Source organism: Phaseolus vulgaris, chromosome 6 (assembly GCF_000499845.2).
Source record: "Phaseolus vulgaris cultivar G19833 chromosome 6, P. vulgaris v2.0, whole genome shotgun sequence".
Lineage (NCBI taxonomy): Eukaryota > Viridiplantae > Streptophyta > Magnoliopsida > Fabales > Fabaceae > Phaseolus > Phaseolus vulgaris.
In genome coordinates, this window is record NC_023754.2 from 25653314 (window position 1) to 25673880 (window position 20567).

The window sequence follows — 20567 nt, forward strand, 5'->3', positions numbered from 1 at the left end:
TAATAATAATATAATAATATTTTTAAATTAAAAATTTAAAAAAAATATTATAGTGTAAAGTGTTGTGTTTTTATTAAGAGTATTAATAAAAAGAAATATAATGCGTAATTCTCTGTAGATCTAGGACCAACTTTTGGGTGGCACGTTACGTGTCAGCCATTTAATGTATGATACGAAAGTAGAGAAGTAGTTCGATAGAGTTGTTTAAACTGACTAGACTACGTAACTTTCTACATAATATGTAAATTTATTTTATTGTATAAATAATTCTGTAACTTTCACAAATACGTATACCAAGTGACCAATACATATTACTAATACCAGCGATAGCGAAAACATAGCGTAGTGGTTTTGTGTGTGTATTTGATATTTTTATTCAATTTTCAGAAATTTGGATTAATCAAAATTAAAAAACAAATAATAACATGTAAAAGATGAATTGATTGAACATTTTTTTTTTCGAGTTAAGTCCCTCTTCTTTTTCAAGTTTTTTCTCTTATTCTATTAGTAGTTTTGGGATCAGAGAGTGTGATGATGTTCACCTTAAAATTATGATTGATTTGATGGTAAATACAAAATAATATAATTACTTGAAATGAAATGAAAAAAAGTGATTGAAAAAAAATTTATTTTATTTAATATTGAGATTTGGTGCGTGGTCCGATAACAACCCGATAGCGGATGACACGATAGACTCAACAAACACTCATTATGATAGATTTTAATGACTGTGATATCATATTACGAAGTGAACTTTAAGCTAATTCAACTCCATAAAACCGACTCATGGAACAAGGTTTGCACCCACTTATATACAATAAAATATTTTCATCCCTAGTTGACGTGGGTTCTCCAAACTAATATTTTTCTATGAAAAATTGAATAATATACTCGTAAACTAAAATATCTTAATTGTAAAAGAACCAAATCTTTTATTAAAATTTTATAAGGGTCAAAATGCATATTTGCAAAATTATAAGAAAATTGAATTTAAGCCAACTTTTAAAAAGTAAGGGGATTAAGGCTTTTATTTCCTTAACATTTATAGTTACTACCTGCACCACCATAATTTAAAAATGGATAGTCTTCTTTTCATACTATATTGTAATGGTGACTTCGAATTATCCATTTCAGAATTTTTTTGTATCAACAGGGTGCAGCGGAGGAAGATATTTTAGTCTTTTTGTTGTTAATTTGAAGATGTAGATAGTAATCATGGCGGTGTAAGAAAAAAAGCCCAATAGTATTCTTCTTATTCAGGCCCAATGTTAAACCAAGTTCATGGATGGGGCCTAATATTCCAGCTCATAACAGGGATTGCGTATTTCAAACCAATAGCAGGCCCCATATAATTGCCAAGAAGAAGGTCGGAGTCGAAGACAGGAGAGCAAGAATGGGCTCGGTGGCAGTGACGGTGGCGTCAATGTTGTTCTCAGGCGTCTGCCGGAGTCTTGCGACGCCAGCAGTGGCGCGCTCCTTTCGCATGTCTCGAGCAGCACTTAGAAATCACCAGAACAAGAACGCACCGAGTTGGTGCTGTCGGAGTTCATACAACAGTTACACTGCAATCGCCGCTGAATCTGAATTCTCAAAAACCGACGCCGAAAACTTAACCGCAACTTCCTCTTCTAATAGGTACCTTAACATTCTTGAGAGTTCGCGTTGAGTCTTCAATAGTTACTTCCTTTCCACTACCTTCGCATTTTGCATGATACTGAACTTGCTTCTGTTTAAGTTTGCCGAAGTACGATCGATTGCTTCCATGTCCATTGCACAAAACTCCACCGAGAGTTGAACACTTAGTTGTATCAGAAGGAGGACCTGTTTTAGAACATATTTGCAAGGCTCTGGAACTTCCTCCTTTGTAAGCGTGTTTTCCATGTCTCTGCATATCGTAAGATTCATTATTTTCTCATATTTTCTTCACGCGAGTAATATTAAATGCTATGTTTCATTTTGTGAAGGTACGTTACTGATCTGATTCAATTTGGAGCTGTATACTACGCTCTTGTTTGTCCACAGCCTCCTCCGAGTGCTACTGAAGAACAAATTAGGGTATTCAAAGAAGTAACGGAACCTTCGGTATTGCGCCAAAGAGCTTCTATCAAAGGCAAAACTGTGCGAGAGGCACAAAAAACTTTCCGTGTAACTCACGCGGATCAATTTGTCGAGCCTGGAACGTATTTGCGAGTCCACGTGCACCCCAAACGCTTTCCTAGGTACACCTAGAGTTTAGTGGAATGAAATTGCTTTTTAGATTATTTTGGAAAGATGTTGTCCGACATTTTAAAGCCTTTTTTAGGTGTTATGAGATTGATTGGAGATCAAGGATCATATCTGTGGCGGAATCCTATGTAGTTTTGGATAAACCTGCTGGTACATCAGTATGTAATCAATTCCACAGTACAAACTCAGTTCATTAATTCTCGTATATGTGCATGGTACAATCGTTTCTGTAATTTTTTTAATGCTAGATAGCGCAGAGTCCTCTAGTGATGAAAAATTGATATTTAGATCATTTTAATTGGTTATCGACTGGATTTTTGTATTCATTGTCTCTGTCAGTCCTCAGCTTTCACTGTTTGCTCTAGCTTTTTGGTTTTACTGATGTCTCAGATTCAGCATACTACAATCGTAATTGGATTGCGTCTAACATTAAGTTTGGCCAGACTAGTTGAATGTAGGACCCAGATGGTATTAGAATTTAGGATGCTGAAATTTGAAAAATAGGTTTCAAAATGTGATTTAAGGTTTGAGGGATGGTTAGTAGAAAAGAACAGGGGTAAAAATATGCGGCTTAACAGTCTTAGATCCGCTTCTGCAAGTAATTTATGCCCTAATTGTGCCAATGATGTACAAATTGTCCCCGGGGGGTTGAACTAACTATTTGCAAGAGCCATCAAATGTGTTTTCCTTTCTAATAAGGATATCAATGTTATTCTCTAAAAATCAAAGTACTGCATTCTTGTGAGTGTTAACTTTTTTCAAGAGACTCCTTTCTTCCCTTCTTCCTTACAAGATGTTAGTTTTGTCGAACAAGTCTTACATGTCCTATTAGTTGAACCATTGTCATTCTGTGACACTCAAAATCAAACCACTCTTCAAAGTTACTCTCCTCCACCTCGTACATCAAAATCATCATCAACCTTTTTGATCACTTACCATCCTAGAATACAAGAGACGGGTTCGATGTTACAGGGTGAGTACTCTTATTCAAGTCCTTCACCACCATCTACAAATATCATGACTCCCAATAATGAAGATCTAAGATGACTCATTATTCTTTGAAAAGGACTTGGTCTACTCAAAATCATCATCCTATTTACAATTTTCTAAGCTACCATTAGTTGTCTCCTTCATTTTTCTCATTTGTCTCATGTGTACTTTATTACTATTCCTAAAAATGTATTTGAAACACTTAATCATCTTGGATAGTGACAAGCCATAATTGTTAAAATAGGCTCTTCACCAAAACCACACATGGGAGCTAGTTTCTCTTCCACTTGGAAAAAACTCCGTAGGATGCAAGTGAGTTTACACTATTAAAGTAAGATTAATGGTCAAAGGATATACACAAATATATATGGTCTCAATTAGGTGATACAGTTTATCCTATTGCCAAAATTGCCTTCGTCATACTTTTCTTGTCATGGCTGTTGTTTGCCATTGGGTCTTTTATTAGTTGCATATCATGAATGTCTTTCTTCATGGTGTTCTAACGAAGGAAATCTACATGGAACAACTTAAGTTTGTTGCTTAGGAAAAGTGTGGGTTAGTTTGTAAATTACGTCATTCTCTATGTGATGCTTGGTTTGACAAATTTAGCCACATTGTAAAAATTTTGGGTTGAAATGTAGTGAAGTAGATAATTCGAACTTTCTATTATCATATCTTTCTCAAAAGATGCATGTACTTAGTGTATGTTGATGATATATTCATTACAGAGGAAAAACATTTATATTCATTACAGAGGAAAAAGATGCATGTACTTAGTGTATTTTGATGCCACTAAAATTTCTCCGTTAAAGAAACATTTATGCATTCACTTCCACACCAAAGATCTTGAATGTCATAAATATTTTTTGGATATTGAAGTAGCTCAATGAAAGGAAGGTATTGTAATTTATCAAAGGAGATATGTCTTAGATATCTAAAGAAACATGTATAATTGATTGTAGACATGTGGATAGTTCTATAGATCCAAATAAAAAATTAATGGCATAGCAGAGTGAACCTTTCTCAAACCCAAAATGATATAGAAGATTTGTTGTGAAACTTATTTATCTCACTACTACAAGGTCTAACTTGTCCATTGCAATTGAAGTGGTTAGTTAGTTTATGCAGACTTCTTGTCTTGATCAGTGGTATGTTGTCGTTTGCCTCCTCAAATATCTCAAAAAGGCTTCAAAATAAGGTTCCCTATATGAAGATAAGGGAAATACTCAAATGTCTTGGTGGTATTACGATGATGATTGGGCAAGATTTCTTATAGACATGTGTTCTGCCATTGGATAATGTGTTTGCATTGGAGACAATCTTATCTCTTGAATTAGTAAGAAACAAAATGTAGATGCTCAATCTAGTGTGGAAGCTAGGTATAGGACAATGACGTCACTTGTGAACCTATGTGGATGAAGAAATACCTAGAAATGAAATTTTGTGAAATTTAGCATATGAGAATGTACAGTGATAACCAAACAACTATCCACATTGTTTCTAATCTTTTATTTCATGAGAGAACTAAACACATAGAAATAGATAGTTATTTTATTCAAGAAAAGTTGTCCAGGGAAATCTGCATGGAATTTGTCCTCCAATGATCAAGTTGCATATATTTCGACTAAGTCCTTGAAAGGACCTCAATTATATGTTTCATGCTTGGTACATACAATTTGTATGCTCCAACTTGAGGGGGAGTGTTAGAATTGTTTAACGTGTTAGAATATGTTAACTTGTTAGAATAGTTTAATTTATGTCTTGTAGTACCTATCTGTCTCATAATTGTAGCCTTTTCAGATCTTGTCTTTGTATCTCTAATGTAAGAGCACTTATAAATACATGAATTAGCTAAGAGATGAAGATGAATCAATCTCGAGAATTTTTCTCATACTTTCATTCTCAAGTCTAGACTTTAGCATCATAACAAAATTTAAAGCACCCAAGTAATGTAACTCCAAGGCCATAAATACCTGGTTTTTCCAAAATATATAAAAAATGCAAAATTTCTGAAATACCATTAAATTAATATGAGATCTCCATGGCAATTTCTTAGTTAGGTAGGATTTAAATTACATGGCCTTTTCTATTTCTTAGTCTCCCAATTTCACCATCTTTGGTAGGCTTTATGGTCCACTCACTTTCGTCCTTATGAAGGAACAACGACATTACGAAAGTATTAGACGTAGATACAAAAATCTCAAGAACTTATATATTTTGATTGATTTGATGTTTGATGCTCAATATGTGTGGAGAAAAATATCAAGCAGGATTCACTATTCTGTGTCAGCTTTAGGGTGGAGTATGGTTTAGTTAGGTTCTGTGCTAGTCTTGAATGGGTTATTCCTTAAAATTACCAAGAGACCCAACTCAATAATTCAATTTTCTTTTTAATGTGTCTTTAAATTTATTGATATTTTTACACAATTAAATAATTAATTGCTTTTAGTTTCTCCCAATTTTCTTCAAATATTGGTTAGGTGGGTGGCACTACTGACAACATTGAAGAAAGTTGTGCAACCTTTGCAACTCGAGCCTTGGGATTGACAGCCCCTTTGATGACTACCCATCAAATTGATAATTGCACCGAAGGCTGGTATTGCATTTATGTTAAAAGTAATTACAGCTCCTTGTCATTCTGATTGTCATAGATTGTAATGGAATGTCATTACTTGCAGTGTGGTATTGGCTAGGACTAAAGAGTATTGCTCTGTCTTTCATGGTAAAATTAGGGTATGTCTGATCCCATTTCTTATCTTATGCTAGAATAACCTTCTATTGGAAAGGGCACACTCATATAAGGCATGAGGGATTTAATCTCCATTGTGAGATGGGATTCTACAGCATTATATCGTGCATTTTTAATCAATTGAAAATAAAAATTGATTTTAACTGAAATAGCATTGTAATCGTTATTGAGTACTTGTGCAATCAATATTTTCAGGAGAAAAAGGTGAAGAAGCTCTATCTTGCTCTTGCATCTTCTCCTTTGCCAACGGGAATCATTACCCACTATATGCGCCCTATTAACATGGCTCCTAGACTTATTTCAGAAGGTAACCACATGAGTTTGAGTGATTAGCAATAGAAGTTGCTAAAGTGATTGTAAAGTGTGCTTTCATTGACTATCGTTAGCAGCATGCAGGAGAAGCAGGACCATGCCTCATCATGGTATTGGTGGCTCATAAGTGTTACTTTAGACATTAGATTTGGCTGATAGTCAATATTCCATTCCCTGAAAGGGAATAATAGAAGGTAGAATGATGTTGTTGAGAATAATATATATGTTTTAAACTATTTGATTGAAATTGAGATGTCATTTACTCTTTAACCCAAATATTTTGGTTAGGTGCATTACCCTAGATGGAAATTAGTTCCTTAATGAACATATGTGATTTTATGATATTTGACTGAGTTTAATTTGAATGGTTTAGCCTAGCCTAGTGTACTTCAGCAGCATGATTTGTTATTATTTGACTGAGTAATTTGAATGGACTAGGAATTTCTATCAAATATGTGCTTCTCTGTAACTAGGTTAGAAAGTTTCCAATAAGGGTCTTGTATTGTGGATTCAATCCAGTTGGTTGATTTGAATGCAGATTTTATCAAGGGATGGCTTATGTGTCAACTTGAGATCCAGGAATGCAGAAAGGTTCCCTGGCCAACTCCTTCTATACAGGACAAGTATTGTGTTGAAGATTGTGGGTGGCCTTATCAAGATTTTGCATACGAATGCAAAATCAACCTTCTTACCGGTCGCACCCATCAGGTCTGTTTAGTGGTCATTTTATGTACTGTTTGTATTTTTAGTGAAGGGACCTATTTTAATACGTATGTGTTGGCAGATTAGAATAAATAAACGTTAATCAATTCAAAAAATTTAATGAAGATATATAGTTGAGCGATATTTCTAATCCTCAAGTAAACTGATAACAGTTCATGATCTATTTTATTCTACATATTTTTTTTCTTTATCACGGCCATTGTTAGTCAAACAGTTATTCGGCTACTACAAATGACAAATGGTAGCTATAAAGTATACTGTTCTTGCCATTGTTGGGTCTAAATATCAGAATACACTTTTTGCAAGGAGGAATTTAATTTGAAAATATCTTCCCTCGTTATTTGGGCGGTTATATCTCCCTGAATCTGGTATCAACCACTTAAATGTTGTATTCTTTTATACGAATGGTGAACCTGCTGGTGGCCTATTTGGTAGTGTTTCGAAAACAGCTTATTTGGATAAACATCTCTATGAGTTCATGTATTAGTTAATTTTAACTTATGGTAGAAACTTATTTCTTTTTTTTTTTTCCTTCTTATTTTCTTCATTTTTAAGTGTTTATAAAGAAACTTATCAGAATATGGCCTAATTAGAGAATCTTGGAATTTCTTTTATTTGATCATCTTTAAGGATAAAGAAGCTATGTTTTGTACCTGGATAGTAACTTAAATTTAAATGCAGATTCGAGCTCAATTTGCTGCCTGTAGAGCACCATTAGTTGGTGATTCTATGTATATGCCAGCTGCAATTGGGGATATGAGTAATCCTGGACTTAATCCATTTGGAAAATACAAGAGAGATTTCAGTAGTGAGAGTGAAAAAGAAACGGCTGTTGTAAATTGGATTGCACAACATGGAAAAGAGCCAGGTGTTGCAATTGGCCTTCAAGCATGTCAAATTTCATGGGATGATGATGACCACTTTTACGAATCCGGTTCACCTTGGTGGAGGTGTTAAAAGGCTTGAAACGTGTGCTAGGGTTGAGAACAGGGATTCACCTTTATAGTTATGTTTTCATCTTGCCTCAGTTTTAAGTGAGTATACTATCATTCATTCTGATTGAAAATATCTTGATTCAGTGTTACAACTAATTTTTTTGGCTGAAAAATAAAGAAATGTGTCTGTACGCAGAAGCAGATATTCTAAAGGTGGAAGAGTGGTCACGAATCACTCTGTGCTGGTTTCTCCTTCTGTGAGGGTCAGAGTACAATATTTCCTAGAGGCTGTAGAGTGAAGGCAGTGGGATTTGCAGGTTTGAGACTAGAAACCCAAATAAAAGGAAAAGAAGAGGACTTCATGTACTGGTGAGCATTTTGGCACATTTTCTAGCAGAGTCAAGTCTAAACACGTAAACCAGAGAGACATTCATGGATAAAGAAGTCTTTTTTGAGAAGAGAATTTAGCTTTATATATTGTACTAGAGATTGAAGAAATGAGACAATGTCAACTTATTAGTAACATCTGATTAGGTCGTGTTATTAATATCTTAAGCTCCCGTCAACCTCAAATTTTTGTATTGTATTTTTCCAATCATTCGCTTTTCGGGCCAGGATGACTATCAATTGCTTGTACTAACTTGCTAATGATTTTGGAGTTCTTTCCCTTCAACTATTTTAATCAACATCATCAATATTTTAACAGATATTTAATATTGCATAACAAAAATCTAATGCCTGTTAATTATTGTTCATCATTGATTTTAGGTTCCACTACTTCACATGATTACATGCACTTCTAAGAGTATGTTTACTTCGTATTATTGTTATTATCATCATTTTCTTTCTGAAGTTTTAATCATCCATATAGGTTTCATAGAATATGTCTTTGAATCGACCAATATCAACTATAAATCCAAATTTCAAATTGTCTACTGTAATACATTACAAATGACAATTATAAAAATATTGAGTCCCAAAAGTCTAAAGAAAACAACAACAATAATCAGACACTAACTTCTTCCACCCCATTAATTTCTTGTCTCACTTAGATTTTACAAGGTCCATTCCAAAATGAGTGAATGAGTGGGAGGAGACCAAAAAAATTAACGAGGTATTGTACTGGAAGATGTACCAGAATAAAAGAACAAAGGAAGATATATCAACTATAAAGACCTTCTTCATCCAAGCATTTTGCTTCCCTTTCAGTGGCCCATTAATAATACCACTAAGGGAAAAAAACTGCTTTTATTCTTCCTTGAAAGTAAATTATATAGCACTCCATTGATTCTTTGTCACTCTTGAGTGTGACGAGTTTTCGTGCCTGGGCCAGAGGCATGAAGAGCAATGAAGTTTTTGTACCAAGAAGCAGACATTCTTGGAGTTCTTTGGAGAGTGTCATAGTCCACACGATGAAGTCCAAACCTAATTGAGGATCCATCAGTCCACTCAAAGTTGTCAAGCAAAGACCACAAAAAGTACCCTCTCACGTCTGCTCCTTTCCTGTTCATGCAACAACAAACATTTTCTTAACTGAAAGGGTGTTATTGCTTTCTAATAACTTATTTCATAATATTTTATCAAGACAAAAAAAATTGTGCAAGTTTGGTGTGTATATTTTCCAGACTAAGATGGGTATGTGAACACCTTATTGCTCTTGCCAAGGAATCCAAGTAAGCACGCAAGTAGTCTATTCTGTCCACATCATTGATAATTTCTTTAGTGGTCATGTTGGCGTTCTCCTTCCCCCCAACTCCTATGCAAGACAATATATACAGAATAAAGTTTTATCAATTATTTCTAAGTTGGAAAACTCAACCAAATATCATATGGAGACTGACCAGAGAAAAAATATATTTTGACAAACGTTTTTAAAATACGGCTACTTCAAAACTCTTTTTTATTAATATAATAACAGTCAAATTTTTAATTCTTTATGTTTATTTATATTTATTATTATTATTATATTGATAAAAAAAAACTGTTAAGTGGTTATATTTTAAAAAGAAAATATTTACTAAAGCTATATGCATATATACCTGTCGGCCTTTAATATAAGATATATAAAAAAAATATTAATCCTTTTTGTAAGCATTGTTTTCTTCTTTTGTCCATATTAATAAACTTATAAGAAATAACTTAACAAAATAAATTGAATTGATTATTTTCATTAGAACGTGTAATTAGGTTAGAAATGTTTGTATTAAAGATTGGAGGAAAGAGTGATGGGTATATGTACTACTCACCATTTTCAGTAAGGTATATTGGTATGTTGTTGAATCTCTCCTTAATGTAAGTCACAATCTTCTCCAGTCCTTCTGGGTAAATAAACAACCACTCAAGTGAAGTCTGCATGCATTAACTCTGTGATTAACATTATTTTTCAAATTGAAGGTGCATGCTCTTCAATCTAGAAAAGCTATATATACACACCGGTTTTCCAATGGTCATGCCATTGATATGAGCCCATGTTAGAGCATAACCTTCTGTCCTTGTAGACCCTAGTCCTGGTTCACACTCTGAGTGGATGCAGTCCTTAACAAAGTAACTGGTATAGTGGTTTACTCCAATGAAATCTATTGAAGGTTTCAGTTTTTCAAGCTCATATGGAACTGGTGGAAGGTCTTTTCCCAATATTTCACGCATTTCCCTTGGATACTCCCCTCGGATAGCTGGGTCCAAAAACCTACATGTTTCATTCACCACCATAACACAATCTTCAAGAGCCCATGCATGAACAACATGCATTCATGCATATTCACAAAATATAATAAAGCTATTTACCAATTCATATAAAATGCTTGAGCTCTCTCAGCAGCTATCTTGTCTTCTGAGGAGTTGCTGATGGGTTCAAACCACATAGTATGCACTGCCAGTCCAATTTTCCCTCCCTGTTTTTTCTGCCATTCAAACGTTTCGCGTAAGATTGCTGATATTTGGACAACTACAAGTTTTAAACTCTTTATTCACACTACCTATTTCTCCCCCTCTATCTTTTATAACTAACCTTCCATAAGAACAGAATTTCAATATATAATTCTAAAATTATTATTTTTAATTCTGAGATTAATAATGTCACACTAATCAAAGTATATGAAAAAATATTTAGGTAACATAGAAAACTCATATATCTTACCTGATATTTGGTTCTGTAGAGACCAACTATAGAGGCATGGGCTAAGAGAAAGTTAGAACCTACAATAAAAGGTTCCTTCTCTGAGTTCCCACCAACGGAACAATTCCCGAATGAACCAGAACAGCGACCAGGTGGCCATATCCCTATTCTATAGCCACGAATAAATGCAACGTTTGGTTCATTAAATGTGATCCAGTATTTCACTCTGTCACCAAAGTTCTTGAAGCATATGTCTGCATAATACTTGAAATCCTCCCTACAAAAATCAACGTTACATTTACCATAATATTCGTGACCACACTCTTTTATTCTACTTTTATGTGTTGGTATCAGAAGTACTTACGCAATCTTAGGACTTAGCCAACCGTCATATCTATCCACAAGTTCTTGAGGAATATCATAATGTGATATTGTGACAAAAGGTTCTATTCCTAAATCAAACCAGAAAAGAAGAGTTAGAGATAGAAAAAGTATATAACAATAGTGATAACAAAAGAATGAAACCTCTGGAGAGAAGTGTGTCGATTAGCCTGTTATAGTAATCAATCCCAGCCCGATTCACCTTGCCGAATCTACCCTCTGGATCAAATTTGTAATGTAATATTAGAGATAGAAAAAGTAAATGCAGCTTGTTATTTTTAAGGATTCAAAATTATTACAGTCTTAACCTTTCAAGATAATTAAATTAACTAATGTTTTCAGCTTTTGATGCAATATTAATTATTGTATTTATAATTTCTTTTCAGCAAGTTACATCAATTCAATATTTGTATTTTCAACTGATAATAAGACCAGTGTTTGAGAAGATTATTTTAATGTCAACAAAAGTTCAGAATTATGATATGTGAGAATGAGATTGTACAATTAAAATTTTAAGAAATTAAAATGAAAAAGTTTGATTAATTTTTTAATAAAAAAGAAAACTTACTGGGGAGAATTCTGGCCCATGATAATGAAAACCGATAACTGTTGACTCCAATGTAATCCATAAGATCCACGTCTTCCTGTTTTTTAACTCATATCCATTGAACAATTAGTTGAATTGTATCACTCAAATTAATTAAGACCAAAAAAATCATGCATATATTATACTTAACTTTAAATCTAATTTCAATCTAACTATTTAAATTTATATTATATTTAACTCGAGCTTTAGATTAATTTTTTAAAGATTCAAATCATATTTTAGTCATATCTCAACACTAAACTCTTAAAAAGTATATCATTCACTCTTACAGAAGTCACACACCTATTAAAATATTCAAATGGAATAACAATCACCATTTCTTAGAAGTATTTCAATCGACGCAACTAAAAGTTTGACCTTGGATCCGTGTAAAGTTCCGTCATGCTTCTTTTCCTTATTCTAATTGGATTTTGGATCCTTTAACTTGTGTGAGGTTGGTTCATTAATGTAGTTAGATATTTGTATTGGTATCACCTTTGTCTATCTGGTAGGAATTACTAGTTAAAAGAATAGTAATGTGTTTTTCTGTATAAGGGTTGTATCACTTAACTTTCATTTATTTATTTTTTATTATTGATAAAAAAAAAATCATCATTCCTAATTTCACATTAAACATGCATTAAATATTAAAAACTAATTTATTTTGAAAACTATCAATTAACTACAAATGTTTATGACATATAAAAAGTGTCAATAGGTTTTTATTGTGAAAACTAGTTTTAGTAAATATGGAGCCATTTTAAATTATTTTAGATTTAAAATCAATATCAAACTAATTTTTAAACATTCAACCTATTTTATCTTTAAAATATAAAAAAAAATCAGTTAAATAATTTATATTTAAATTAGAAAATTCTAAACTGATCATTTAAAAAATATAAATATAAATTTATCTAGATTTGAATTGGATTTTTGAAATTAAGGCAACCACAGTAATGCAGGTTGCCCATGACATAGACTCATTTAACGTAAAGATGCATTCACCCAAATCAATAGCTCTTTCTTTGACTTTTGTGCCATCTTTAATCAGATCCACATCTTTTTTCTTTTAAATTTTAATATCCACCTACATGCCTTTTTTCTGAAAAATTATTATAGTTTCAATTTTTTTAAAAACAAATTTAGTTCATTAACACTCTCACTTTATTGAAACATTAGTTTTTTTTTTATATTTTACTTATCTTTAAATTAATTATTTTTACGTATTAATAAAAATAATTTTTTATGAAGGCAATTATTTTAAGGAGAGATATGTTTGGAGACAATAGGGTGCAGATATTTTACACATTTATGTTATTTATTTGTCTCTCTTATTGAATGGAGCAACTTTTGGAGTCTCTCAAGAATGGGTACCCATAAATGCTGGTTTGGGTGGATATATGATTTTTTATTAAAGTTATGTATGAATCATAACTTTTTGTGTGTGTAATAAACCATCTCTGAAATGTTTCACAATTATTCTATTTTTTTAATAAAAAATATTATACTAGCATTATCATGATCACCATAAAGTTAATATAACTATTAAATCCATCAAAAAGCATTAGACATTATATATTTATTGGCACCAAATAGAAGAAACAATAGAAATTGACATCTTATCTTTAACTAAAAATATATGAATTAAAAATATTATATTTCTTTATCTAATATTAAATTGTAGGTTTACCAGTCATTTCAACTTATTTAAGTACGGTCTATATTGAAATGAAAATCTAACAACTAAAAAATTATTTTTGATTTTAGACTATATTTGTTTTAAGCTTAACTTGTTAAATTGCAAGGTCTAGTTCAAGCCACGTATTTTATGGATTACGATTCTTTTTAAGTCCAACTTGTTCTTATATAAAATCGCCGAAATTGGTTCCATTTCAAAATAAATAAATAAATAATAAAAATAATTTAGATAAATAAATAAATAATAAAAATAATTTAGATAAAAAATAAATAATAAAAATATTTTTTAAAATTTAATTCTTATAAATAAAACTAAATTTATTATTACATGTAAATTTATATAAATTATAATATATTTACACATATTTAACGGAAATAATGTTATTCAATTACTTTTAACTTAAATTATTTGTTCTCATCAACCTACCTGCATCCATTTGATTCGATGTACTAAATAAAACAACCTTAATTTGAATTCTGTTATTTTTTTTATCCAACCCAATTTTATTTATCGACCTTGTTAGATTATGTTTACTTTGATATCTCCCCCTAGATTGCATGTGGTTAAACGAGTTAGTCAGAAATCAAGAGTAAAATATAAATAAAATAACAGTCACTAAATAAACAAATATTGACTTCTCCTCTTTCAATGGACTTTAGTTGCTAATCATTGTTTAATTTCATGTATGATAAAGTCCAAACAAAAGATGTTGGATTGAATTGAAACAAGGAACCAAATTTGTTTAAATCCGCAAGTTATGTGGACTTCACTGAAAAGGACTCATTTATTTAGGTTCTACATTAAGCTCACAAATATATTTTTAAAACTAAAAATTGAATAATGGTGCCCACAATTAAAAATAAAGGATGAGAATTGCATAAAATTTAAAACTAAAGTTATAAACAATTAAAATTATGGAGTTTAAATTTAAAAAAAAAAATACTAAAACGACCGATTTTATAAAATATAAGTATAAAAATTACAAATAAATCTAAATATTTTAAAGTGAAAAGTGATGGAAGACACTGGAAGCTTTCAAACACACATCCTTCAAATTATAATTGAGGATTGTGTTTTCTTTTAATAAACTGATAATTATTTGTGTCATAAGTTTTCCTTGAGAAACAAAGCGTTTATGTGTATTTAGACTGTGTAGAGATTTGAGATAGTAGATTTAGAATAATTTGAATAGAAAGTGTGAAAAATAAAATTGTTTGAATTGAAATAAGTTAAAATGTTTTTGTGATTATTTTTAAAATTTATAAGTGATATTGAGAATAAAGAAATGAAGTGATGTGAATTTTTTTTATTTTATTATAATATAATATGAATATGAATATGAATATGAATATAATATATATTTAATAGTTTGTTATATATATATATATATATATATTTTTTTATTTTTTTTTTTTTTTTGAAGTGTAATTCTTCGTAAATTTGAAGAAAAAAAAGCTGAATTATTTTTATCTCATTTTCTGTTTTTTTTTTTTTTGTAATTTATGGCCTTTTTCTTCTTCTTATCAGTCGTAGTAAACATGACATTAGTGAGGCAGAAATAGAAGTAAGACGATGATACCTTATAACGATGGTAATGATCATCAGCAACATCACCATTACTTCCATCAATTACAGCTCCTGAAATGGTAGAAGGATGTACTATAGTATAAAAGTCCAACAAATGTTAACCTAAATTTATTATATATAAATATATATATAAAGATATTTTGGAAATAGAAGAAAAGAATTTAGGAAAACCCTAGTTTAATAATAAGACTATTTATCAATTTAAAAGATAGTTGAATGAGGAAAAAAAAATAGAGCAGAAATTTAGAAAACCTACTTAGTAGTCTTAGTATTAGTATTTTGTAGGTTTAATGATAGTTAGTGTTACCAGTGTTTTTACCGATCTAGATCTATCATTGGTATTTTCATTCACGTTTACCTAAATAAAATATTAAACATTAAACTTCATTCTAAAGTGCCTATGTCCTATGGAAGAAATCCTAAAAATTCCCACCAACAACTCCAACACCGGCACCACTCTATCAGCGCCGCCCAGTGCCGCCAGCCTTCGCGCACACTAGGTCAGACGCCACAACACCGCTCGCGCTCCAACCGCCGCGCCGTCCAGTGCCGTCAGCCTCCGCGCACGCCAGGTCATACGCCGCAACAAGAGCAAGCGCCAACCCTAGCAAACCCAAAACACTCCCGCGGCCCAAATTCCTGTTGCGCGGCCTAATTTTCTGCTGTACCCTGCAGCCCATTTCTTGCTGCACCCTATCACTACCAAAACACTCTACCCCACAATTAAACAAATGCTCAAACGGTCCAACCCTAGCCCAGCAAGCACCAGCGGTCCAATTACGATTAAGATCCCATTTTGAAGGATAAAATGTTTTCTGGGACAAATAGTAATATTAGGATAGACCAATAGTAAGATATTCTTGAAATAAAAGAGAAGAGAAGAATTTGGTAATAATAAGACTATTTAGGCTTAGAATTAGTTAATCATAGTATAACCCTTTACTGTTATATCACCATCCATCTATATTTATCAATTTAAAAGATATTTGAATAGGTTGAAGTTAGAGATTTAGATTTTGTTTGTATAGAAAATGAGGAAAAAAAAAACAGAAATTTATAAAACCTAGTTACTAGTCTTAGTATTTTGTATGCTTAAAGATAGTTAGTTATAGTATAGGTAGGAGTGTTTTTACTGTTGTATCAAAGCATGTACCATTTGATTCTTTTTTCAATAAACAATAAGTATATATTATACAAAAATAATAATGAGTAAGAATGTGAACCTGGCTTATGGGTGAAAACGTCCCAGTTATTTAGCCCCTTTCCATCACTCAAGTAAGCTCCCTCAATCTGCAAAATTATTCATTATTTCAAATATGCCAAGCTACGATCACACAACTAATTTGTAACTTCATCTCACAAAATCAGTTTGAAAGATGAAATATGAACATCTTGAGTGTGGAAATGTGAATGATGTAACAAAATTATAGAAAGAGTTGCAGAAAAGAACCTGATATGAAGAAGATGCAGTTCCAAAAAGAAAGTTGGTTGGAAATGGAGAGGAAGTTGAATGGTCTTTGAGGGATAGAAAATCAGCAGCACCCAATCCCAAGAAAATGGAGATAGAGAAGCTTAGTGCAAAGAGTGGTAGGAGTGGAACTTCCATATTTTCTGTGTTTAAGGGAATGTCGACTCACACATACTTATATATAAGCACATTGCCCATTACCAACCAATAGAGAGCATAACGTCTGAGAAGTGATGAAGCTAATCAAGGGACATTCATGGATCACAAGGACTATTTTGTCATTTGCCTGTGGTCTTGAGATGGGCGCTTTAATATTATTCTAGTAAATATTCAATTTCCACCTAAAAAATAGTGCACTAGATAATAGCTCTTCTATTCAAATTTTCATGTATATTGGTTTTTCATTTATACTTGTATCTAATAATAGCCCCTTGTAAGCATATATATTAGTTTTGTTTTATGATAGTATGAAATTGAGAATCTGTGTTTCATGATTTTGGAAATGATTATTTATCAAATATGAAAGAGACCCGTTTAACTTTTTTAAATGAAAATATAAATTAAAAAAATATTATAAGATGTTTTTCATTTCAGTTTGGTTTTTGTCATTTTAATTTTAATTTTTTTTTAGTTTCTATGATTAACTTTTGTGTTAAACCTAACAATAACGATGTTACTTTAAATTCACAATCGTGTGTGTTTATCGTTATTTTGTTAAGGGTTGAGCTGTTCTTGTTCTAATCATGGCGGAGACCACACTTGTGTAGGGTCCAACACAAGCACCATGCAAAAATTTAAAAATATATCATAAAAATTATCTTTACATTTATCAACATTTCTTTCTAATAATTTATTTTCTGATATTTTTCTTTTCGAAGGCGATTCATCGTAGATACTCTCAGGTAGAATTTTATTTAATCTATGATATAATTTATAAGAATAATAAACGAAATATTTATATTGATGTGCACTTTCTGTTAAAAGGAAAAAAAGTTGTTGACGAAGCAAAAACGTGATTGGTGATGATATTATATTGGGCTAAATGTTAACGACACGTTTTTTTTAATTCTTTATTTGAAATTAATTAAAAAAATATTATTTGTTAATATAATTTCAAAACCTAGAGAAATAAATGTAATATGAAATCCACTAAAATTAATATTTTTCAATAAATTTATAAGTTATAAAAATATTTTTTTACAAAATGTATAGCCTACATTCCTCTCGGTGTAGTTGATACCAACTTTGTTACCTAAAACGAAAAATCTTAACAAGTTATTTATTTATTTGTGTTTCTTCCTTTGGTATTTTATTTATTTAATTTATCTTGTAATAAAAAAATAATATTATTAGAAATTTTATTAATATATAAATTTTGTAAAGAGGAAATTAATTTGTCAAAAAATATAAGGGATTTAAATGAGATGAAGGAAATAAAATATAAATATTCTATTATTTAAGTTTAAAAAAAACTTATAAAAAAATTAATTATTTAAACTTAATTTTATAAAAATTATCATCTCTTTAAAATATTTTTTTAGGCGGATAGGCTTGCACTTATGACTGCTAGAATCATTTCTCCTAATTAATATGAGTTTGTGCAGGATAGGCAGATTTATGATTGCATTGGTATTTCTTCTAAAGCTATTAACATGTTTTCTAAAAAGGTTAGAGGAGGTAATGTGACTTACAAAGTTGATATTCATAAAGTCTTTGACACTCTGAGTTGGAAGTTATTATTATTAGTTTTGACACGCTTTGATTTTCACCCCTCGTTTGTCGGTTTGATTAGTACAATTCTTCGTTCAATTATGCTTTCTATCAGAATAAATGACAGTTTGGTGGATTTTTTTCCTTGCAGTAGAGGTGAAAGACAATGATCCTTTTGTCTCATTTACTTTTTTATCTTGCTTAGAAAGTTCTTAGTAGAGGTATCTCTAAGCTTATGAATGATAAGACAATTTTACATATGACTAATCCGTAAGGTTATCTCACTCCCTCTCATATTTTATATGTTGATGACATATTTGTTTTTTGTAGGGAGATATTAAGTCTCTAAGAAATTTTAGTATTTTTCTTAAAACATATATGGTGATTTTTTTGGATAATATGTTAATAACTCTAAAAGTAGTTTTTTCATCATGGATAATTCTACAAGATTTGTTACAAAAATTCAACATATTATTTTTTATAGTCATGCTTGTTTGTCTTCAATTATTTATGAGTGTTTATCTTTGTTGGTGCTTAACCTTTGATTGATAAAGTCAAATTGAAGTTAGCATCTTGGAAAGCTAGAGTAGAGTTAAACGTTTGTGATGTTGATGTTAGTGATTGATGAAATGAGATATAAAATTTAAAATTTAGACAATAGAAAGTGAACTTAGAGTTAGACACTTGATATATGTTTAGTGAATAAATTGAATATGTAACATAAGAGTATATAGATAATTTGTAAATAAATTTTATAAATTATGGATATATATATATATATACTAAATTACCTTTTTATTATTATGTGGTTTATATTACGATGTTAGTATAATAATTGTGTTCTTACATAAAAATATATGTTATGATTAAATATTAAGTGATGTATGTATAGAACTTCGTGAAGAGAAAAATAAAATTACTTAAAATGTAAAATACTAGTATGTATGAATATAAAGTAAATGTAACATTTTTTGGGTGTTTCAAATTTCATCCATCTATTATACATAAAATATATTGATAATGGAAGACTAAATCTTTCTTAATTAACATAAAAAAGATATTGAAAAATTGACGTAAAATATTTATGATTATGCTAATTTTTTTCATTAATTCTTTGTTACTATAGCGAAGATGCTGTTTTAATAAAATCAAAATATTTTTTTATTTTGTGTAATGTTACTATTTTTATTCATGTAATTAAAATGTGTAAGCTATTGTGGGCGTGAATAACTATAGATAGTTCCACTATTATCAACAGCCCATTCCACGTGCACCCGCTTCCCAGCCTCGAAATATCTGCCCAACAACCGACAATCACTTTTTTATAAAATATCTTTGTGGTACGGAAGTTCAATAATTTCTCAAAGAAAACATTTCTTAAATATAAAAAAATTATAAACCCTAAATAATAGGATACGTCTAAATAAACCTCATACTTTGAAAGATATAGAAAATTTGTTGACAAATTTATTTATTATATTTGTCTTGTCTTTTGCTATTCATCTGGTTGGTCATTTTAGGTAAGCTCATTGTCTTGTTCATGAGAATATTGGCATTATTTCACATATTTAAAAAAGAGAGAGAAACACTTATATGTACTTATATGTTATATGAAGATAAGAGAAATACATGGATGTGTGATTATTATGATGATTTGATAAGATATCTCATTCAGATATTCCCATGTTAGATATTTTCGTTTTAAGGTTTTAGAACATAACTAGTAACTTAACTACACAAGGTTAAATATTTTTTTTTGCAATTTAAAGAAAATGTCTTAAATATGAGTTTTGTAGAAAATTTATTCTCGATGTCTCAATAATACAAAATACAAAAAAATTAATTGTAATAATCCTATTAATTTGAATCATGACGAGAATTAACACATTTCTATAAATATATCGATCAATCTCAAATTAAAGTTTAGACTTAATAATATTTATTAATCTTAATTATCAAATATTAGAAACTAACTTGAGTGTTGGAGAATCAAACACTTCTCCTATTTTGAGTGAAAATTGAAAATCGAGACATTTATAATAGAACGGATATCAAAGAGACTCAAAAATAGAATTAACATTAAGAA

General features: G+C 30.7%; 2 protein-coding genes across 2 annotated transcripts; one reads left to right on the forward strand and one right to left on the reverse strand.

Annotated features, from left to right (window-relative positions):
- The first annotated feature begins 1334 nt into the window (after nucleotides 1-1334).
- Nucleotides 1335-8644, forward strand: LOC137832247 (RNA pseudouridine synthase 6, chloroplastic). The gene is made up of 10 exons (XM_068640302.1): nucleotides 1335-1635; nucleotides 1736-1864; nucleotides 1965-2219; nucleotides 2303-2384; nucleotides 5697-5812; nucleotides 5895-5949; nucleotides 6161-6272; nucleotides 6816-6985; nucleotides 7682-8034; nucleotides 8132-8644. The coding sequence occupies exons 1-9, from the start codon at nucleotides 1394-1396 to the stop codon at nucleotides 7955-7957; spliced, it is 1437 nt and encodes a 478-aa protein (XP_068496403.1). The 5' UTR covers nucleotides 1335-1393; the 3' UTR covers nucleotides 7958-8034; nucleotides 8132-8644.
- A 195-nt stretch (nucleotides 8645-8839) lies between these two features.
- LOC137832246 (beta-glucosidase 47-like) lies at nucleotides 8840-17059 on the reverse strand. Its single transcript, XM_068640301.1, has 12 exons — nucleotides 16754-17059; nucleotides 16527-16593; nucleotides 15296-15354; nucleotides 12000-12075; nucleotides 11576-11650; nucleotides 11415-11502; nucleotides 11072-11327; nucleotides 10720-10835; nucleotides 10369-10621; nucleotides 10182-10284; nucleotides 9583-9691; nucleotides 8840-9438 (listed from the first exon to the last, which is right to left on the reverse strand). The coding sequence occupies exons 1-12, from the start codon at nucleotides 16907-16909 to the stop codon at nucleotides 9231-9233; spliced, it is 1566 nt and encodes a 521-aa protein (XP_068496402.1). The 5' UTR covers nucleotides 16910-17059; the 3' UTR covers nucleotides 8840-9230.
- Between the last annotated feature and the right edge of the window lie 3508 nt (nucleotides 17060-20567).

Coding starts and splice junctions, on each gene's coding strand:
- LOC137832247 (XM_068640302.1), top strand. CDS start 1,394: ATGGGCTCGGTGGCAGTGACGGTGGCGTCAATGTTGTTCTCAGGCGTC. Junction 2,220..2,302: donor CACCCCAAACGCTTTCCTAG/GTACACCTAGAG, acceptor AGCCTTTTTTAG/GTGTTATGAGATTGATTGGA. Junction 5,813..5,894: donor GATAATTGCACCGAAGGCTG/GTATTGCATTTA, acceptor CATTACTTGCAG/TGTGGTATTGGCTAGGACTA.
- LOC137832246 (XM_068640301.1), bottom strand. CDS start 16,909: ATGGAAGTTCCACTCCTACCACTCTTTGCACTAAGCTTCTCTATCTCC. Junction 15,355..16,526: donor CGTTTTCACCCATAAGCCAG/GTTCACATTCTT, acceptor CTACCATTTCAG/GAGCTGTAATTGATGGAAGT. Junction 9,439..9,582: donor TCCTTGGCAAGAGCAATAAG/GTGTTCACATAC, acceptor TTGCATGAACAG/GAAAGGAGCAGACGTGAGAG.